Source organism: Carettochelys insculpta, chromosome 13, assembly GCF_033958435.1.
Source record: "Carettochelys insculpta isolate YL-2023 chromosome 13, ASM3395843v1, whole genome shotgun sequence".
NCBI classification, from domain to species: Eukaryota; Metazoa; Chordata; order Testudines; family Carettochelyidae; genus Carettochelys; species Carettochelys insculpta.
In genome coordinates, this window is record NC_134149.1 from 12251540 (window position 1) to 12272856 (window position 21317).

The following is a 21317-nucleotide window of genomic DNA, read 5'->3' on the forward strand; positions in this document are numbered from 1 at the left end:
GGCGCGGCGCGGCCCGGCTCGGCCCAGCCCAGCGCCGCCCGCCGCCTGGCCCGCCGGGAGATGTAGTTCGCTGGTGGCCGGCGGCCGCGGCGCGGGCTTCACCCCGCACTACCAGCCCCGGCGGGCGAGCGCCGCGTGGGGGCGGGGTTTGCGAGTATCCGCCCCAGCTGGGCGGGAGCGTCCGGCCGGTCAGGCTGCGGCGTGACGTCTGCAAACGGTTGGTAACGCCTCGGCTGCGTGGCACTAGCGTCTGCTCGGGCAACGTGCGGACCCGCTCAGTCCGGCAGCCTCCCAATCCAGCCCGGCCCGACCGCCAGCCCCTCAGCGCACCCCCACAGCCCGCCCCGCGACAGCATCCTAGTGCCCGCCCGCCCGCCCCCGCAACGCGCCTGACAGTCCCCCAGCGCACCCGCACAGCCTGCCCGGCCTGCCAGCCTCCCAGCATAACCCCACAGCCTGTCCCACATATATAGACGGGCCCACCTGCCAGCCCCGCAACCAACACACACAAAAATTGCCTCTCCCTGCCACCCCCCCAACCAACGTACACACTGTCTGCTCCTGCAAGTCCCCCAGTGCACACCCAGAGCCAGCGCCTGACTCCCAGCCAACACACTGATGGCCCCTGTATGTTCGCCCCACAAGCCCCCCACATAAAGTAATGCATATTACTGTTGGGTGATCAGTACGTGATTAGTGTTGTTTTATTTAGGATTAATATATAATAGGCCCAAAAGAAGGAGCTTGCCCCATGTTTGTGGTGACAAATACTCTGTGACAATTTTTGTCTTTCTGTGAACTGTATGTTAACAAATCAGTTTTTCTTCCCTCATTGTTTATTCAACTTTATCCACCAAATCTAGCAAAGAATCTGGGCTGTGGTTTCTTAATGAGCCATTCCAGTTGTTGGTCTGGTCACATGGTACTGCATGCAATTTCATTCTCTGATCTGATGAGTGTAACACTCCAAATCCAGTTTTCTGTGTGCATATTCATTATATATTCAAAAATAAGTTTTGGCAAATATACTCCAGTATATGATGTTAAATGTGATTATTTGAAGCATGCTTCTGCCAGTACACTCAGTCACTAAAGCAGATGAGCCCAAACACAGTCAAAGGAAACTTCATGCAAACATTCACAAAAAAGTTTGGCAGTGTTTGCCCAGCACCAGCTGCTTGTCCCAGCAAAGTTGGCTGAAGCACGCCTACATGTGTAGATGCATACTTTGGAAACAAATCATGTTTGACTCTTAGCAAAGGCTTGAACAGGTGTAAGCTGTACTGTTGTGTTGTTTTTTTTTTTTAAATTAGTGCATATCTATATTAGGGGTTTTCCCTACTGCAAGTATAGCGGCGTAGCTACATCACTAGAAAAGAAATTCAAGGGTAAACATGCCTTTAAGAGAAATTCATTCATGGAACTTCAGCTGTGTTTAACTCTAAAACTACCAGCCTCAATTTACCTGTGTGCCAGTTGCTAACATGGGGTAAAATGCTAAAAAAGCAGTCACAGTTGTTCTACTACACATTAGTAGAATATGTAGAAAGTACACTGATATAAAGCAACTTACCCTATGCTGCTTTCCCAAGGGACAAACCCTAGGCATGAATAACACCTACGAAAGGTTAGATCAGGTCATTTTTATTTTTCCCTGGGGACTTTAAGGAGGAAAATGCACTTGAGCATTGTACCTAGATTTCCATAAGAACCTTGCAGCAAGGCATGACGTGGATGGGTGTGCTGAATCCATATATCCTCCAACTGCTTCAGGTATGCCCATACCCCAGTCTCTACTGCCAAGTTTGGGCCTGCCCTGAGGCTCACATGAAAGCAACTTTAGGTATGAGGAACTGCAAAGCAGCGTCAATAGTCTGAAGGGTTGGGGGCTCTCATGGAGTTCTATTAGGCCCTGAAAGACATGAGAGACCATTTTGTGGGCTGTGACCTACTATGTTGAGTCAGGAGCTGATTGGGTGTGCCTGCTTTTTAAAATTACCATTAGTATACATTAACATACTGAATGCTAAGTCAGTTGGCAGAGGGTGCTAATTAAGTCAGCAGCGATACAGCTGAGAGGCTAACTGAATAAAAGATGCTGGCTCACACTTGCTGGGATTATATAAGCAGACAGGGTGCATTAGAGATGAAGAACAGTAGGTGTGGTATGCAATTACAAGCATATTGTACATCCTTAGAAATAAGCAGGGAAACTGGCCAGTGAACGTCAGTAGTTAGTAACATTCTAGTCTGTGGTCTGTAGAATGGCTTTGTTAAAGTGTAACGGTAGTTACAAGTGTCGAGTTGTAGTTGTCAGGCTACCAAACTTAGCACAGATTCCCTGTGACATGCCAGTATGCTTAGACTAGATTTTCTAAATGGGAATTCACAAGCCTTTGGAGCTCTTCTGGTATAATTGTACTACGATGGTTACACTGGCATGCCTGCCTGGGCAGATGCTGTTATTCAAAAGATACACCCGTAAAACTAAAATAGTGATAGTATGCTCTTCTTGTTCTGCTAGTAAACGTCCATGTTTGGATAAATGATTGGTTAGTGTTAGGGGAGAAAGCTAAGAGCAGGTTGAAAAGTAATTTTAGGTCTTTTGAATATAATACATCCAGTGGTATTCAGCCAGGACATTAATGTTAGTATCCTTCTCTTGCAGATGGCAATTCTTGACACTGAGCATGAGAAGTTTGCCTTTCTGATCTATTGCAATGTAATACTACATGTATAAGCATTGCTCTTATTTACTAAGAATTCCAGTATTTAAGACATTGCTCATCAGCTATTTAAGAAAATAATTGTAATCATGTCTTTACGAAAAGCTGACAGCATTTTTCAGCCCCAGATTTATGTTGTTTTTCAATGTCTGTGGTTATGTCTGCAGGTGGACAAAACTTTTGTTGTTTGTGGGTGCTTTCCCTCCTCAAAACAACACAACTGTGCTGTGACAAAGTGTGAAGGTTGCTTTGTGAACAGGAGTGCTCTGCTGCCAACAAAGCAAAATCCTTCTGTTGGGGATGGAAGTATTTTGTTGGTAAAAGTGCTGATAAACAGCATTCACATACATTGAATTTAGCGACAGTGTTTGTCGACGCAAACTTGTCACTAAAGGCTGCAGCTGTAGACATACCCTTTGACATCTGTTTCTTTCACATTCACTTGGAAGAGAATTGTTAACTAAAGACTTAAAACACACAAAGCTATTCTTTGGCAAGCAAATTTGTAGATTTAAACTTTCAATCAGTATCATTTAATTAAATCTTCATGAAAGCTAGTTTTGCATTCTAGTCAAAGCATTCCATAGCAAAAGATAAAAGCTTAGTCTGAGGCAGCAGAACATGAGTTTCAATGAAGAATGGTAGTGGAGTAATAACCGGTTATATCTTTTCCATAACTGTGATTCTGATTATCACTGACGTTATGGTTCTGCTCCACTTGACATAAGTTTGCATAAGTGGCAGGAAACAAGGGGACATCATTTTTTAAGTAAAGTCACAATTTTAGCATTCTGTAGAGGACCTAAGATGGTGCAATCTTAAAGTGGACTTAAACACTTCTGTGAAAAGGCATAGGGAACTTCAGCACCAAGCTCCAACCTCATGTTCCTTCTAAAGTGTACACGTGGAGCCAGTGACATCTCATTCACTTGACCTGGAGCCCTTGCTCCTATTTAACACATTGGTGATGCTGACCATAGCGCTTCTCAGTGTGCCTTGAAGGCAGAATAACATCTGTCTCTCTGTACAGACAGCCTCCATTTAACTATAGCTATGTCTAGACTACAGGGATTTGTCAAGAGAAGTTTGCATTGGAAGAGATCTTGCGACAAAACTTGTGTCACCAGATTGCATCCAGACTGCTAGGGAGATCAAAAGAGCAATCTGCTCTGTTGGCAGAAAGTGGCCAGACTTCACAGCCACTCTATCGGCAAAATAGCCACACGGAAACACAGCAGACAGGGTTGTGTGGCATCCCAGAGGGCTTTTTTGTCGACAGAAGACCCCCCGGAACGTCCAGACTGACGTTTTGTCAACGGATCTCTGTCCACAGAAGCATTCTTCCTTGTGGCTAGTGGGGTACAGCTGTCAATAAAAGTGCTGTGTTGTGTCAACTTACTGTTGACAAAATGCATTTGGCAATCTGGATGCTGTGTGGGCTTTGTCAAGAAAACAGCTATTCTGTCAACAAATCCCCATAGTTTAGCCATAGTTTATGAATGAAAGAGTAAAGCCCATGCCTCAGCTAATGTATGTAATCCAGCACAGTTCTGCTGACTGCAATGGAGCTATGCTGGGATTTGGCCCTGTAATTTTTATTTTAGAGGGTTGCAAGTAAAATTAAAGCTGCAAACATTCCCTTTTACCTTTGTCCTGTGATGCCACTGATCCCTCTAGTTCCACACAGGAAGAATAAGCGCTGAGAAGAATCTTCCAGATACTGGTTCCTTGGCCCAGACTTCTTACAGAATTTTTATGCTGTCCCTGCACATGCTTTCTAGGTACATCTAGGAAAGTTACACTCTCAACAGCTACATTGTTAAGGACATTAAGGAACGCTTAACATCAGCAGGACCTTAGTTGATAATTCCTAAAAGTCTGAAGGGATCTATCCAGTGCACAAAATCTCACAGCTTGAAAAGTCTGGGATTATGAAAGGCAATAGCATTCATCTGACAGTTCACATCATTGGCCCATTTTGCCACATCACCTTGTTGAGTAGAAAGTTCTCCCAACTTCTTTTCAGCATAATTTTTTTAAAGAACGCTCAACATGTGTCTGTGAACAGAAGCCGCTTGAGCAGAAAGTCTTCACAGAGCTGAACCACAGGAGCATGGGCAGACCTTAAGAAATTTGCTATGGTTTCTCTTTTTGCAAGCAGAAAAGAAGATCTAGATTTGCCAGTGGTAACTTGAATGCTATTATATGGTAGTCATTATAGTCTATTCCATTACTGTTTCCAAGTATCCCAGTATTCAGGTGTTCTTTGTATTTGCCATGAGTTTAATGGAGCGTGCATTATGGCCAATAAAAACAAATGAACTGCAAAGTAAGAAGCCTGCAGGTTTTTAGGATTATATGTCATTGTTCTCTGGCAACAGAGGAGCAGGCTTCAGACAGTCAAATTGTTAACCATTTTTATAAAGGACCAGTTCCAGTCTGAGGCAGGTTCCTATTCCTAACTTGCCTAAAGGAACACTCCTACCACCACTTGTAATTTACATAACTCCCTAATGTCAAATTATGTAAATACAAAGTGAACAGACCAAAACTTGAAAAGCTGCATAAATCATAGTTGGAGAACTTCATGTGATGTCACAGGTAGGGTCAGTTAATAACTAATAAGAAAGGAAATAAAAATACAAAGCTCTACCATTAATGCAAATACATGGCGCATGATGTTGGTAATGTTCGATCCTCAGAAATGGAAGACTGGAATGGCCCCTCAAGAGATAATATTGTCAGCTCCTGTATTGAGGGAGGACCAGAGTGGACTACCCGAGCAGCCCCGACAGATGTTTGCCTAACCTGCTCATAAAATTCTCCAGTGACGGAAATTGCACAACCTGCTTTGGAAGCTTGTTATTCTGAGAATTTCCCCTTCCCTCAATATCTGACTTGAATCACCAGTTAGAAATTATGAAAATAATTTCTTGTCCAACCTTCAGTGGGCATGGAAAACACTTTACCACTGTGGTCTTTATAATTGACCTGAACATATTTTAAGATTGTTACTGTCTCTCCCTTTCCCCAGGCTTCTTTTATCAAGACTAAACATGTTTATTTTTTTTCTTAACCTTTCCCCAGGCCTCAGGTTTTCTAAACCTTTTCTCATTTTTGTTGAGCTCCTCTAGAGTTCAGGCAAAGTGAAAAAAAAAAAGAAAGAGACCATTGTTCCTCAAAACACACAAGTTAGTGATTTGTGGATTGATAATCATATGAGAAATAGTTAAGGATGTAAGCACTGTGCATGCTTTTAACAAAAATATGCATAGCTAAAGCATTTACAAGTGGACTTCAGTCCATGCACCATTAAAACTGGCCTGTTTAGCAGAGGGACAGTGTGTGTGGGATGTAACCTTGCACAAGATTTGCTGTAGCCTTTTATATGCATATGTTTACAGTAATCTGACCACATGCTGTTTCTCAGGGAAATGTTTTCCGGCCACCAGATTTACATGCATATTATCTTTATTCCCATTACCTTAGATGCCTATTTGATTAGTCCTTTAATCTTTCTACTGGTCCGTTCTCCTCCCTTCCCCAATTTCATACCTCACATATGCTAGGCACTCGAACAAAATAGGAGGCACACCAACCCTACCTCAGAGTTTATAATCTCAGTAAAATCAATTCAACATTATTTTCATGTACGAGCAATGGGAGGCATAACAGAATATTTGCCTCACTTATGTGCTCCTATGAGCCACACTCTGCCTTTTACAGTACTAGCAGAAACATCAGAGAAACATGCACTTCACAGAACTGATCAGCAGGCTTTATCACTTCACATTCATATGCAGAAACCCAGATGCAAGAGACAGAACCAGAAACAGGAATTGTAAAATACTACTGTCAGCTGGACTTCCTGTAGTTTGATTAGTCAGTTTGGACCAGATCTTTCTACTATTATACTGAAGCCAGTGGAAGTTAAGCTAGAGGTGGCCAGAGGGCTTGGATTGCAGGGTTGCAATATCCTCTCCTTCCACAATTCCCTTTCATGACCAACATTCACATTAGGCTACCCAATCTCTATGCTAGTTCCATTCCTGTCTTTCAATACCAATAGAGACCTACAGTTTGTGGAGACAGAGTGGATCAGTGTACAGAATCTACTCAATTTCCTTCATAAATTGAGCAAACAGGATGAATAGCACTTTCTAAAGTTTGCCCATTATTTAGTAATTCTCATAAAAGCAAACTGGGACAAACAATGGGATAGTACAGTATATCTCAGGAGCATGCCCATGTTTTGACACACTCATTGAATGGGTATTTACCTTCATTCTTTGAATTATTTCTAAAATGCAACAGTTCTTCAGAGCATGTGTGCCATTGAACAGTTCATGGAATTCTTAATACTTATGCCACTATATTTCCAGGTGTACGATATCAATTTAAAACATACTGATGAAGGATAGTAACAGAGAAGGAGCCGTGTTAGTCTATATAGTATCAAAACAAAAAAGCAGTCAAGTAGCACTTTAAAGACTAACAAAATAATGTATTAGGTGAGCTTTGTGGGACAGACCCACTTCTTCAGACGGTAGCCATACCAGAACAGACTCAATATTTAAGGCATAGAGAACCAAAACAGTAATCAAAGTTTACAAATCAGAAAAAAAAATGATCAAGGTGAGCAAATCAGAAAGCGGGGGGGGAGTCAAAAATTAGATTAATACTTGGCTTAATCTAATTCTTGACTCACCACCACCTCTCTGCTCTCTGATTTGCTCACCTTGATAATTTTTTTTTCTGATTTGTTCAACTTTGATTATTGTTTTGGTTCTCTATGCCTTAAATATTGAATCTGTTCTGGTATGGCTATGGTCGGAAGAAGTGGGTCTGTCCCATGAAAGCTCACCTAATAAATCATTTTGTTAGTCTTTAAAGAGCTACTTGACTGTTTTTTTGTTTTGATACTGATGAAGGGTGCATATCAAGTTAATTACTAGTTCTTAAAATAGGATGGCTGTTTATTTGCATATAATGTACTGTTGAAGAGAGCTAAATTGTGGAGGCTCTGGAGGATACTTCTTTTACCTATCAGTTTTTAGATTATCACATCAACCTTTGCTTTTGCTCTTGAAATACCAGCCTTGATTGCCTGCTTTTCCCCATGCCACCCACTCTGTAGGCAAGCTTGTCAAAAATCTTTACAGCCACTTCATCATTCATCAACTCCTTTCTTAAAACTTCTCTGTTATGGTGCATACAGAAAAGACATCTGCTAAGCTGTCCTGAGACTTTTTAAAAAAAAAAAAAAAACTAACACAGGCTATAAACTGGATAAACAGCTAGGCCACGCAACATATCTTACCTCCACCCCTTTTCTCCACCCCATATGCGTCCAGCTTGTTCCACCCACCTGTTGTGGTTTGTCTCTGGCACTATGTCTACACTTGTATTCTTCTTTCAAAAGAGGAATAAAATGAGGGAAATAAAAAAGAGATTATGCAAATGAAGCATGAGATATGTAAATCAGTGAATCACTTGCATTTTGATTTTCCTCATTTGCATCCCTCTTTTGAAAGAGGAATGCAAGTGTAGGTACAACCTAACAGGAAGCTATTTGGAGCAGATAGCTTTTATTGTATACATAGAATGGTTTAGAATGAGCTTCGGTACTACTGCAATACAAGCAATAAACATCTCAAAATAGTATTTATTTATTATTTTACAAATGTAATAGGCAGCATGAATTAGTTTATCATGATTTTGGTCTTTGAGACATAATTCTTCTCAGATATAGACGTGAGGGTGGAGAACCTAAACAGTTTTGGGATTGTGGATGGAAAAGTGAAAAAGATTGAAATAACTGGCTATCCAGAAGTGGAATTTGTACCTAACCACTTTTAATACTAAACACAAATAAGTTTCAGACAGGCCATTAGAATATAGTTTTATTTACATTTTCATATTCAAAGAAATTCAATACAAATCATGAAATATTTACTACATTTTTAATCATACTACACAGAAATAAGAAAATGCATTGTTTTCTCCCAAGAGATTTGAAACAATAGTACATTATTGCTGTTCTGTAGAACAAACTAAATTCTGTTACCATTAATAACACAACCACAGACTAAAGACACAAAATAAAGTGCATTTACAGACATACTTAGTTAACTTTGGTGGATCAGGTTTAGACTTTGTACTAAGGCACCCTGGTGTTCCACTCCCCCCAAATATTAAAAAACTATCAGCAATAATTTATTGTTACATATACAGGAGATCAGTTGGGTCATTGCAATTTTATCTGGTTTGCTAAACTATGCACCCACTAATACTCATTAGCATTCTTTCTCACCTATATAGCCTTAGGTTCTATTTGGTGTTTATACACCTTCACCTTCATTTGACAGTCTTCAGCATTTCAAACTCCTACAAAGTACGGACTAGCAAACATTGCTGCGAGTGCAGCTATTTAGAAAACCCGAGCCATGTGATAACCTTCAGACTCCATTGAAAACTCCATTTATTCATAAGTCAGAAGAAGTTTGAGAAAGCGAATAGGGGTTTTTGTTTGCTTTTGTCCTCCATTCTAGAATTATTCCCTTTGTAATATTGTGCAAATCAGATGTGACCTGTTATTTAAAACCTTAGAATAGGTTTAGAAATATATATTGCATTATGTGACTAATTAGAACCTCTATCTCATCTGAAATAAGTATTTCATAAAAATATCTGGGAGAGAGGTGAGCTTGACAGGATTTGGTGCAGTGACAAATAACGTGAGTATCACTTTCAATAAAACAATTAAGTATCTGTAAGTCAGATCAAAATTGATTTGGTTGTAATAGAATTCCATCTTCATATTAAATCTATAATCTCCCAATCAAACAATTCCCAACAGAGAGAGCTACTACAGGAGAATCCTTAGTAAAATATTGTAAAAAAGCAGCTTATGTTTTCACAGGATGAATGGAAATGTCTCTGCACAAAACTGAGTGGATTAGAAAGGTCTGGCTCAGTGTTAAAATCAGATTGTTATCTTCATACATTTCTGTTTTAGACAGCTTTAGCTAAGGAATACTTACACTAAATTCCATATGGAAAATAAAAAGATTTAAATTAGCAGAAGGTTAAGGTTTCAAACTATGGAATTGTGATCGATTAAATTTCATTTCATCCCAATATTTCCAATGTAACATTGCCGCTACCGTAGTTCATTATGAAGGGTTCAGATTCATTATTGGTTGACAGATTTTTATGATTTGATTTCTTGGATGTGTGTTTCATCTGCTTCAAAACTTGGGTTGTCAAGGTGAGGGAGGACATCCACTGCTGGAGACTGGGACTCATTGTTTACAAGGTGCAGGCTGTCACCTTAAGGAACAAAAGACAAAAAACAAACAGTGTCTGCATCACTTAATTATTCTACAGTATATACAACCTAATGTGTCCTCTCTGGAGCATCATGCCACAAACAGATCTTCTTGCCACATCCTAACATGTTGCAATTGAAATGTTGCTCTTCACCCCTACAAGCAGGCTAGACCCTTCTGGGCTGAAGTTTGTTGTCCTCTCCTCATTTACCTCGTCGGCGGCACCTGTGTAAATCTGCTAGCAAAGCCAACTAGACTTTTGTGCTACCATCTCATTGAATACCAGTGCCAGGTCACAGTTGTGTTGTAGATCAGCCTAAGTAAGATGGTGAAGAAACACTGGCAAAGAGAAACAGAAGCTTAACAAAAGTTGCAAGTGAGGCTACAATACACTAAAATTTGCAGCAAAAGAAAATATAAATCCATACAAGATTTGGGGAAAAATGCAAGTAGAGTCTAAGAGTTAAAATTTTTCAGTCATATATGTAAATACACTGAAGTGGCTTATATTGGGCTGTAAAAATGTAGTCTTCAAGAATTTTGAATAAAGAAAAGATCGACCTGTACTGTTTAAGTAAAGAGCACACTAACTCTTGTCCAAACAATCCTACTTGCATTTCCAGGGCAAGAATCCCAACAGGTGGCAGCAAATACCAAGCTTTCCTTATTTTTTCCAATTTGTAATTATTCACTTGAACCATTTCCTATTACACCTGCAAACAACTCTTCTGCTTCTTGCCTTTTTCTATCATCATGGAGCCCATTAAAATTATTTTTCAGGTGAGAAGAACCCAGATAAAGCAACAGCAAAAATACTGAGCCATTTGAGAAGCTGAATTTAACATAAATCACAAAGACTACAAGTACAGAATAATTTGCGACATTTTCTATATCATTCTAGTTTAAAGAGATGAAACAGAACAGCTTATCTCTGAAAGGAGTAAATGTTGTTAGTTTGCAGAAGAGATTATCCACAGCCTTTGAAAGATTTATATAGTTGTGCTTTTGTTTTCTATTCAAGGTTGAGAGATCTGAAATTCAGTATGATATATTCATCATACTGCATTTCATTATTTGTAGTATTACACTAACTATTCCTAACTCTTCCATAACAAGTACAAGATTTCAAGCATACAGATTTATCTAGTAGTACTACAGAAACTATGCAACATTTCCATGACAAATACAAAGAGCAGTGAGACATGAGCCAATCTAAAACTGCTTTGGATCATTGGAATCCATAGTTTAAAAGTTTAACTAGCAATCTCTCTTCTTTAACCTTGTTTCTCAATAGGATCATGAAAGAATAGTTTTGCACTGCTTTCTTTAAAGCAGTGCAAATGTTAGAAAGCAGATAACTTAATTGATGCCAAGGGTAAATGAAGGTTTCCTCTTCCTAAGTATGCTGTGCAAACATTAAACTTTGTGGACACGAACGGATTTTCAGAGGTTATATATTCAGAGTTCTAATGTCAATACTAAAATTTGTCAAGCTCCTTCCAGTGTTAATATACATCTAGTATTTCAGATCCCACTCAATTCACAGTCACTTAACCTTTATTGCACAAAGCATTCAGGAAGAGAGAGCAGATGGGTTTCCCTTATACAAACTTCCAGTGCTACCAGTCAGACTGGCTAGTTGACTCTGGTGAGAAGGCATCTTGGGCATGGATCTAGGCAAAAGTTAAAGATGAATCTGCTCCTGTTTCCCTTATCTGCAACTTCTGGCCCCAGAATGGAATCCTGTTGTTTGTTTTACTGGATCAAGGTCTTCAGTACTCAAACAGGACTTGTATTCCTACAGACTTCTATGAAGAAGATTATTAGACAACAGCCTCTGGTGTCAGCCTTCGCTGGAAACTGATTAACCTGAATGCACTCTGCCTCTGAGTACAGTAGTCCTTCGAGTTATGCCTCACATAACTTGAATTTCGCTTAAGTCGGGGGGGGGGCGCTTTTTTCCCCAGGGAACAAACATTCTGCAACCAGGGAAGCAGCAGGAGCATCTGGAGATCCTTTTGAAAGGTAAGTCCAGTGGGGGGAGGGGCAGTTGGGGCCGTGCGAGGGGTGCTGGGGGAGTTAAGCCTGAGGTAGGTGAGGGCTGCAGGGGGGTGGGGATGGATTTGAGCCAAGGCTGCATGGCCCCAAAGGGGGTTGAGCCAGAGGTGGGCGGGGGAAGGGGGCCGGGGCTGGGCACGGGTGGTAAGCCAGAGCCATGGGGGTGGAGGGGGTTGAACCGCAGCCACACAGGGCCGGGGGAGCAATTTTGATTTGCATTTAACTTGCATTAATGCGAGTTAAGTGCAACTCAAAAATCGTGCATTTTGAGGGATTACTGTAGGGGCAAATTAAACAGCCATACCAAAACAAAATTGAAGTTGTCCTGCAGTATGAGAACATTCATTGTATGGAATAAGGAGCTAATGAAATTACCAACAGCGATAGGAATCACTGAATACTTACGCTCTGAAGATGCATGTTCCTCTAGAGCTGGCTCATCTGTTCCTTGCACTGAAGCATATCCAGATGATGCAGTCTCGCTACGATTATCCTCTTCATTAAGTGAAGCTCTATTAGATGCTTCATTAGACACTGTCGTCTGGAAAGACTCTGCTCCGTCTTCTATGTCCACCTTTGATTTAAAATAAAGGTGCAACATTGTAATTGCCAATTTTATCTACGAAGCTGTAAACTGCCCAACAGAGCTGTCGCCTTGTGTCTGCAGAACAAGCTGAAGAACATGCCTGCTGACTTCTCATAGCAACCCTCCCAAGTAATACACAGTGAAACTAAAGGAGATTAAAATATGGAACTCAGGCTCATGGGCTAAGTGACAGTCAGCTCAAGAGAGCTGCCCTCCAATGAGGCCCCTTTCAGGCAGGGCTACTTCTCAGGAAGCAGCTACACATCTAGCAGAAGAGAAAGATAAACGAACATGATCTAGTGCCCCAAACTGGAAGAGGTTCAGACACTTGTTACCTTTTGAATTCTTGTTCGTTGCACACACTATTCCTCCCTTCCTCTAAAATACACAATATAATAGCGTCTCATTCTGGAATTTCCCTCGGTCAGAAGTGCCTAATCTACGTATATATTTAGGAGAATTTGTGCATCCCTCTGTGAGTCAGTTTGTTCAAGAACTCCTCCTAAACAGTAATAACAGTTGGGCCATCAAATCTGGTGTACCGCTTCCTCTAACCCTAACTTTAAGGAAGGTCAGGGTTTGGTTGTGCCAGGAAAACAGGAAGTGCCTGGAATGGGAATGTTTTCTGTATCATGGAAAGGGAGGGGCCACAGAGAGGAGGGATGCTTTAATGCAGAGTGATCAATGGGGACAGCTGGGGACGAGGCTCCACATGGCCAGCCACTTGACCTGATAAGTGGCTCCCTTTCCCCACTGTGGACCAGGCAGCGCAGCTCGGTCGCAACCTAAGAAATGGGCCACCGCCCCAACCAGCTGAAGGGGGATGCTGCAGGGCAGGGCCAACCCCTGGAGCACCGCCCCAACTCCCAGATGGGCATCAGGGCTGGGAAGATGGCAACTGGAGGCTGGGGCTGGCCCCTGGAGTCTCACCCCCTCTCACATCTGCCATGGACAGACTGCAGGGCAGGGGATAGTGACAGGACATGGAGATGCACATTGCAGGACTGGAAGCTTGTCCTGGCCCATGGAGTCCTGCCCACCCCAGACAGGCTGCAGTCTGTGGTATGGGGCTACAGGGCTGGGGCTACAGAGCCTTGTCCCTCCCTCCCCAGACAAGCTGCAGGCTAGAGTGGGGCATCCGGAGACTGGGGCAGGCAGCAGCTGGAGGGCAGGGATAGTCTGCATAGCCCCAGCCCCTGGGAGAAGCTGTCACTTGGGAAAGTAGCCCCAGCCTATTGGGGAAGAGCCACCACAGCACTGCCACACTTGTAAGCTCCCATGCCCCCAGACTCCCAGCCCCCTGGCCTGGATTCCCTGCCCTGAGACATGCCACCCTCAACCCACCGCCTGCCACTGAACCCTGTGCCTTGAACCTCTCACCCTCTGTCCTCACTCCAGCCCCGACCACACCCTGCCCTGACTCCATTCTCCCCACTCCATAACTCTGCCTGGCTGCTGCACCCCTACGCCTTGTCGTGAGCTCCCCTACACCAAACCCCATGCCCCCCCATCTTCCAACTCCCTGCCCCGATTCCTACACCTTCACCCCCTATCCCAACTTCAGCACCCCGCATATACTCCCAATCCTCTGCCCTGAGCCCCCACAAGGACCCAAGCGATGCTGGGTACATCTGCTACTAACCCACTAACAGTCTCTGATAAACATGGGCTCCTTAAAAGTATGTTATTTGAAGCCATCTGCTGAAGGGAGGATGGTGATCACTGCCAGGCTTCTTGGCACCTAAACATTGCTGGGGATTAATGAAGGAGCTGCGGGGGCAGTGATGGCACAAATGAAAAGTGATAAATACCTGAATCTGCCAAAAATGCAAGCAGACCCCACTAACGTAACAAATTTATTGCAATAAGTTGTAATTTAACTGTTTTAGAGCAGCAGTCCTGTTAGTCTAGGTTTTACCTATGAAAGCTCATGACCTACTAAATTTAACTGTTGCAGTTCTTAAATGCACACATCTGCTAGCCTGGCCTGCTATAAAACCCACCCAAATTGCTGTTAAAAACAGCTACTAACTTTTTAATGACAATTTAATCTTCAATGAAACATTGAAGCAAAAAAACATTTTAAATAGCCAGCAAGCAGCTACTAAGACATGTCAAGTCAGCAGCAGTGTTCACCACAAAGTTAGTCTTTTTACTGTTCAGGTACCACACAATATCATCTTAATATGGGAGACAGTCATAAAGTATCAAAGCTTTTTTTCTCTGCATTCTAGGAGTAGCTAGAGAAAATAAGTTGATTGATTTTACTGGCATTTAACATTTCTGAAATTATTTGTCACTAGAAAAGAACGTTAACGTACCTCAACCCCCAAAGCTTTGAGTATGTCCAGTTTGCACATAGGACATGTCCTGTGTTCTAACAGCCAGGGATCAATACAAGTCTTGTGGAAGAGATGGCTGGTAGAAAAAAGTTAACCATCAGTATTTCAGTCTTAACACTGGTAATCATAGAGCTAAATATTTTAGTAAGATCAACATTACTGAATATCCCCTTTGGTTCTCAGACTCTCTTCAATACTGTGGGCTTCTCGTTGCCCAGTAATAAACACTGCAAAAGTGTATTTACATTGACTACGGTTTATGAATAAGATCTAAAATATAAAAAGGGGACATTCAAGAAGTGTTACACAAGAGTTAACAGACAACATCATCGTCAGTAAAGCATGAGTGTCAAACAGCTCCATCAATTGCTGTACAATAACTTGTGGTTCTATTTTTTCAAGTACAAAATAAGCCCTTTGAAGTTTATCACCCTGAGGCCTGGAAAAGGAATGCTCACATATTAAGAGCTATGAAGAGTACTTAAGGATAAAATTAACTCTTCCAAGGTATGAGAGGTATCATACATGCCTTTATTGATTCAAGTCACATGAGTGGTTATGTGAACTGGCTATTGCTTATGACTAATCTGTAACTGTAATAATGTCTGGTGCTTTTGTTAGCATCTTGTTTTGTTTTTTTTTTAAACTTATTAGAACAAGTCAGCAAGTTACCTATCTTACACCCTTTCTTAAAGCTTGTGTGTGAGCAATCATTTCCCCAAGTGGATAAACCTTAAACTTATATACGTGGAGTTAACAACAAAGTCAATACTTCACTCCTAAATTAAATTAAAGAGCAATATATTTGTCACTCAAACATGACAGCCTCCTTTGTTTGCGCTAAATCTAAGAAGCCTTTTTTAACATCATGATCTCATCCTGATGAGGAAGACTTCATCCCGCATGTTTATTGTGAATACTGGCTGCACAGACTTAAATACATAAAATGAGTGCATACACAAGGAATATGTACAGCAGAACCTCCGAATCATGAGCTGACTGACCAGTCAACCGCACAACTTCATTTAACCAGAAGTAAATAATCAGGCAGCAACAGAGATAGAAATACAGTACTGTGTTACATGTGAACTATTAAAAGGGAAAGTTTTAAAGAAAAGATTAGACAAATAAGGAACTTGCTTCTTTGCTTGTTTCTTATATATAAAGATGGTTATAATGCAGCATTTTTGTTCCGCATAGTAAAGTTTCAAAGCTGTAATAAGTTAATGTTCAGTTGTATACTTCTGAAAGAACAACCATAATGTTTTGTTCAGAACTACCAACATTTCACAGTTATGAACAAACTGCATTCTAAAGATATTCATAACTCAGGTTCACCTAGACTAACACACAGGCATGTTTGTATGTGCATGCTGAATTGGTGATGGTTCAGGGTGGAGAGGGATAGGGAAATGGGGAGATAATATGGAAACCTACATATATTTTTTTCTTAACTGTAGTCCAGCTATAAGGTGATTAAATTACTTCTCCTTTCAACCTTCAGCCTGGAGTGAAACCAGGTAAGGAAAAGGGATAGTCTCTATGTCTAGAGTGCACTTATTAAAGGTGTGACTGCAGCTCGGGCAGACACGTTGAAGCTAGTTTTAATGTAGCTAGCTAGAGTCCTCAAGTGGCAAAGCATGTTCTACTTGTCACCCCAAGATTGCTTCCTCGATCTCTTTAGGGTATGGCTAATCATAATGCACAGAAAAAGTTTTAGATGCAGTTCAAGCGGACAACTCAAACTCTTAGAACTCTCTCACAATAGTGAAAAAAGGTTTCTGCCAGTGAGGGTCCCACTGCGTTAGTCAGGATCAACTTCAACTTCTACAAATTGAGGCTTCAGTCCTGCATCTGTATCCACTAAACAGGCCACCATAACCAGAGTCCTGCTACAGTCACTGTGCTACCACAGTATGGCAAAGGTTCACGCTAGCTTGTCCAGATGCACGATCAAAGAGTTTGAGCATTTGGTTTCAATTCTAGCCCATCCTGCCTGTGCTTTGATGTACTCACTATCTGCCATGGAATGAGAACTTATGTCATCATCATATTGTAAATGCAATATTTATGTCCCAAAACACGTGCTGATATATACTGTCATGATGAGCATTCTGGGAACACCAGACTAAATTCACGAATGTTAAACTCGCAAATATCGGTACCATTCTGTAGTCACAAACATAGATGCTGTACTGTTTTTTTTTGTTTTGTTTTTTTTTAATTATTTGTGGACACCAGACTCCCCTGTGAGGTACCAGCAGAGGAACATGTCTCACCCAGCCACTCCATCATGGGTCTGCTGAACCCCCCTGCTGGCTGTCACTCCAGGTGGGGGTCCCATTCCAGCAACCATAGCAACTCGGGCAGTGCAGACACGCCCCACACCACAGCGGTAGCCACCGGCCCCAACCTGGCCTATATAGAGCAGGGCACCTGACCCTGCCTCCAGCCAGGGGCACGGCCCAGCCACTGACCGACTCCCCACGGCCCTGTTGCCAGGCTCCTCCTCCCCCTGCCCCCCACTGCTCTCTAGAGTTGTCTAGGAACCCACCAAGTTCCACTCCCCCAGCTGGGGTAAAATGGGATAAAATGATATTCACAAAATTCAACATTCGCGAGGGTGCTCAAAACTGAACCCTCGCAAATGTTGTGACCCTAGTGTAGTTATTTAGACACCATTTTCATGTTTTAAAATGATAGGAACGTCAACTATTTCTCTGAATTGTACTTGGATATTAACCCAAAATCTGAAATATAGCCACAAATTTACAGAACTTTTAACCAATCTCTGCACAGAACAACAGAGTGCAACTTTAACCCAGAGCCAAGAGGGAATGCTTTTAGACATGGAAGAAAAAATACCATAAAAAAAACGAACAGTGCTCTCTTTTACACTTAATACTGAGTATGTCTACCCTCTATCATTCTGAAACAAGTCCTAAAAATTGCTCTGCTCATCACCCAATAGTCTGTTTACAAGGCATTTTAGTTGCCTAATGGACACAGTCTTCTAGAAAAGGTTAGCTGACTTCATGTTCTCAACTTAGATGTGTCTAAAACCCTGGCTAGGTGCCTTTTTTATGCTGGGAAGTTGACCCATTGTTGACCATAACTGACAGTAAGAGGTCCTATGGATTGCTGCTGAGACCTACTGAACTACTAACACAACATTTTCCTTAGTACTAAAATGTGTGTTCCTGCTTCTACACTTTGCTCAGCACTGCACCTGTGAGATGGGTTGATAATTGCTTCTGTCAATTTCTTGGTGTCATCAACTCTTAATGCAGAGCTCCTATTACATGGTATTAAAGTGTAGCATGCTTACACAAATACTTAGGTAAGATAATATAAAAGATTCCAGTCTGTATTACATAATGTATTTGACAGTTACAGTACACTCTGTTCAATGTGGCTCTCTTCCTCTTGTTGATGAGAGATCAACCATAACTTTGAATTTGTCCTGCCTTCAGAACTTACTTCTCAGCCTAAACATTGCATTAGTGTCATTTTTGCACCCTTTTAACACAAGAATTGTTTTCAGCTTTCAAAAGCTAACTCAGTGTTGAGCACTTAGTTTCATCTCTTTTGTTCTAAAGTTTTCAAAGTTAAATTGCTGAAGCAGACAAAGTTCAGGATGTTTGTGTTGACTTCAAGAAGTCTTGTGGCACCATATAGACTAACAGATATTTTAGAGTATAAGCTTACGTGGGCAAAGACCTGCTTCATCAGATGCATGAGTGGGGGGTGGTTTCAGAGGGGTACTTAAAGAGTGGGGTCCCAGTAAGAGGGAGGGCCAGAGCTGACCAAGTCTATTCAGCAAGGTGGAAATGGCCCAGTATCAACAGTACTTATCAAAAAAGGAAAAAACAAATCAGATTAGACAGGGGGATCTGCTCTGCTTTGGGTGCTAATAGCTCCCCATTAGACTCTGACAAAGGCTCACATCCCCCTGTCTGATCTGACTTGTTTTTTCCTCTTTTGATAAGTACTCTTGATACTGGGCCATTTCCACCTTGCTGAATAGACCTTGTCAGCTCTGGCCCTCCCTCTTACTGGGACCACACTCTAAGTACCACTCTGAAATGCCTCCCCCTACTCATGCATCTGATGATGCGGGTCTTTGCCCACGAAAGCTTATGCTCGAAAATATTTGTTAGTCTATAAGATGCCACAAGACTTCTTGTTTTTCTCAAAGCTACAGACTAACACAGCTACCCCTCTGATACTGTGTTGACTTCAGATTTTCTTCAAACTTTACTTCCACCTATAGATGCATATAGATTATATATAGATATAGATAGTTATATAAACCCAGAAAGGCTTCCTAGCTTCAACTGGTTTCGTTATTAGAACGCTAATTTTAACTTTCACTCAGGGAAGGCTGGACTATTTAGGCAAGACAGTAGATAGTTATAAAATAAGTCTTACTTATAAATGACAAAAACCAGTCCTGTAGCACCTTAACGACTAACAGTTTTATTCATCAGGTAATGGGCTTTTGTGGGTAAGAAAGGCCAATTATAGACAGCATAAACTGTGCACACTGAAATGGTGTTGTGAAATACCAACAGGTGTAATGAAGCCCAAGAAAATGCTACAGGTTAAACCCCTCTAATCCAGAACTCTCTCATCTGGCAACAATTGTAATCCAGCATGATGCTAGTTAGCTGGATGACCATTTGTCATGGGTGTGGCCAAGTTTCCCATGGTATCATAAAGTTTCTTTACAGCCACCAATCCTGGCTAAGTGCTCTGTGCTGTTGTTTAACTGTAATTTAGCCCTAAATGTCTCCTAAGAGCCCAGTAAGCAGTGGAAGTGTTGGTAATGTGCTAGACAATATTGACCTCTCGTGATCAGGCAAATTCTCTCATCTGGCACCAGTCAGGTCCCAAGGGTGCCAGATGAGAAAAGTTCAACCTGTAGTACTTTAAGACTGAGCTTCTGTAAGGAGTACAATATTAAAATATGCAGAAAATATTTACCATTTTCGTTTGATCATCATCCTAACTTGAGAGAGTAGAGGAAGCTGCAGCTATTCCGTAACTAACTTTAATAATAAGAAGCAGAGAAAAGACACACTGCATACATACACTACACTATAAACTGCTGTCCCTGAGACACCATAACTTTCAGCAAAAAGCCTTGTTCATTTACACTTTGACAGCATGGTTTTCTGAGGTGCCAAGTCACTCAAAATTCCAGTGAAACTTATGGGAGATGCAGGTGGTCAGAACCTCTGAAAAGGAATCAAGCCATCCAACCTAGGAGTTTGAGACCACATGGCTTCATACAAACAGCACAGAAGTGTTACGCCAATCTGAGTTTGTTTGTTTTTTTTAAAAGCTAGGAAATATTTTATACAAGCTCTATGTAAAGTACCTCACCCTTAAGAATTCATTCACCCTCACTGAAAGGTGTTATATGGCAATAAGCCACCTTTACTACACATTTTCATTTTCAAAGGTTTATCTGAAAACCTGTCAGGGATGCTTAAGGCTATTTTGATGAGGCAACAAATACAGTAAGATCATATCCTCTTGCATCCTTTACTGTCTTTTAACAAAATTTTTTGGGAATTATATTTTAGCATTTAAAATATAGATGGCAATTTAGCAGAAGATAACCTACTTGCAAGTTAAGATACGCACTACATCATTTGTTTTGTATACTTCAATGCACACAGCACAGCTGTCACCTTCAGGACCAATTTCCTAAATGAAGAGCAAAAGTCATTAGTTATCTTGCGACAGGTTCATGATTAAGAGAGTTGCACACATATTTATTGTGGAAATGAATCTCAAGCTAAAGTGTTCTAGTTGGAGTAAGCTAGAACAGGTCTCAAATACAAATACAAATGAAGGATTACCAACCCAGGCAGTTTGATGTTGAATCTGAGGCATTAAACAGCTAACCCATGAATTAATCAGCAGCAAAGTATCATTTAATCAGTGGACAGATATGTAAAACCTTAGCAAAAGCCAAAGGGAAGTAAATACAGCTACACTACAATGCGGTACAGGCTATAGAAGTGTGAATTGCAGGGTGTACCAGTGTTGCACTTCAAGCATCCTATATTTGCACTAATGTAATTCTGTTTGAAAGAAGACTATATTTTAAATAGGACTAAGTTAATGCAAACTCAAGCACCTTTTAGTTCACTCTAGCAGTGTTCACATGGAGCTGGTAAACAGCAACACTTTGATGTGGCGTAAAATTTGCACACACCCCTCCTTACACCACACTGGAGTGCAGTAAAGATGGGTCAGTTCT

The 21317-nt window shown here is 41.4% G+C and overlaps 1 protein-coding gene across 2 annotated transcripts in view; it reads right to left on the bottom strand.

Moving 5' to 3' along the window:
- Positions 1-8614: 8614 nt before the first annotated feature.
- The window catches only part of RNF128 (ring finger protein 128), a 101082-nt gene continuing 88379 nt past the window's right edge, over positions 8615-21317 (bottom strand). For both annotated transcript variants that reach the window (XM_075007625.1, XM_075007624.1), the window contains exons 4-7: positions 20676-20758; positions 15023-15119; positions 12521-12689; positions 8615-10058 (exon numbers count right to left, since the gene is read on the bottom strand). In XM_075007625.1, the coding sequence (XP_074863726.1) occupies positions 9940-10058; positions 12521-12689; positions 15023-15119; positions 20676-20758 (468 nt within the window). In that variant the 3' untranslated portion in view covers positions 8615-9939. The remainder of the gene's footprint in view (positions 10059-12520; positions 12690-15022; positions 15120-20675; positions 20759-21317) is intronic.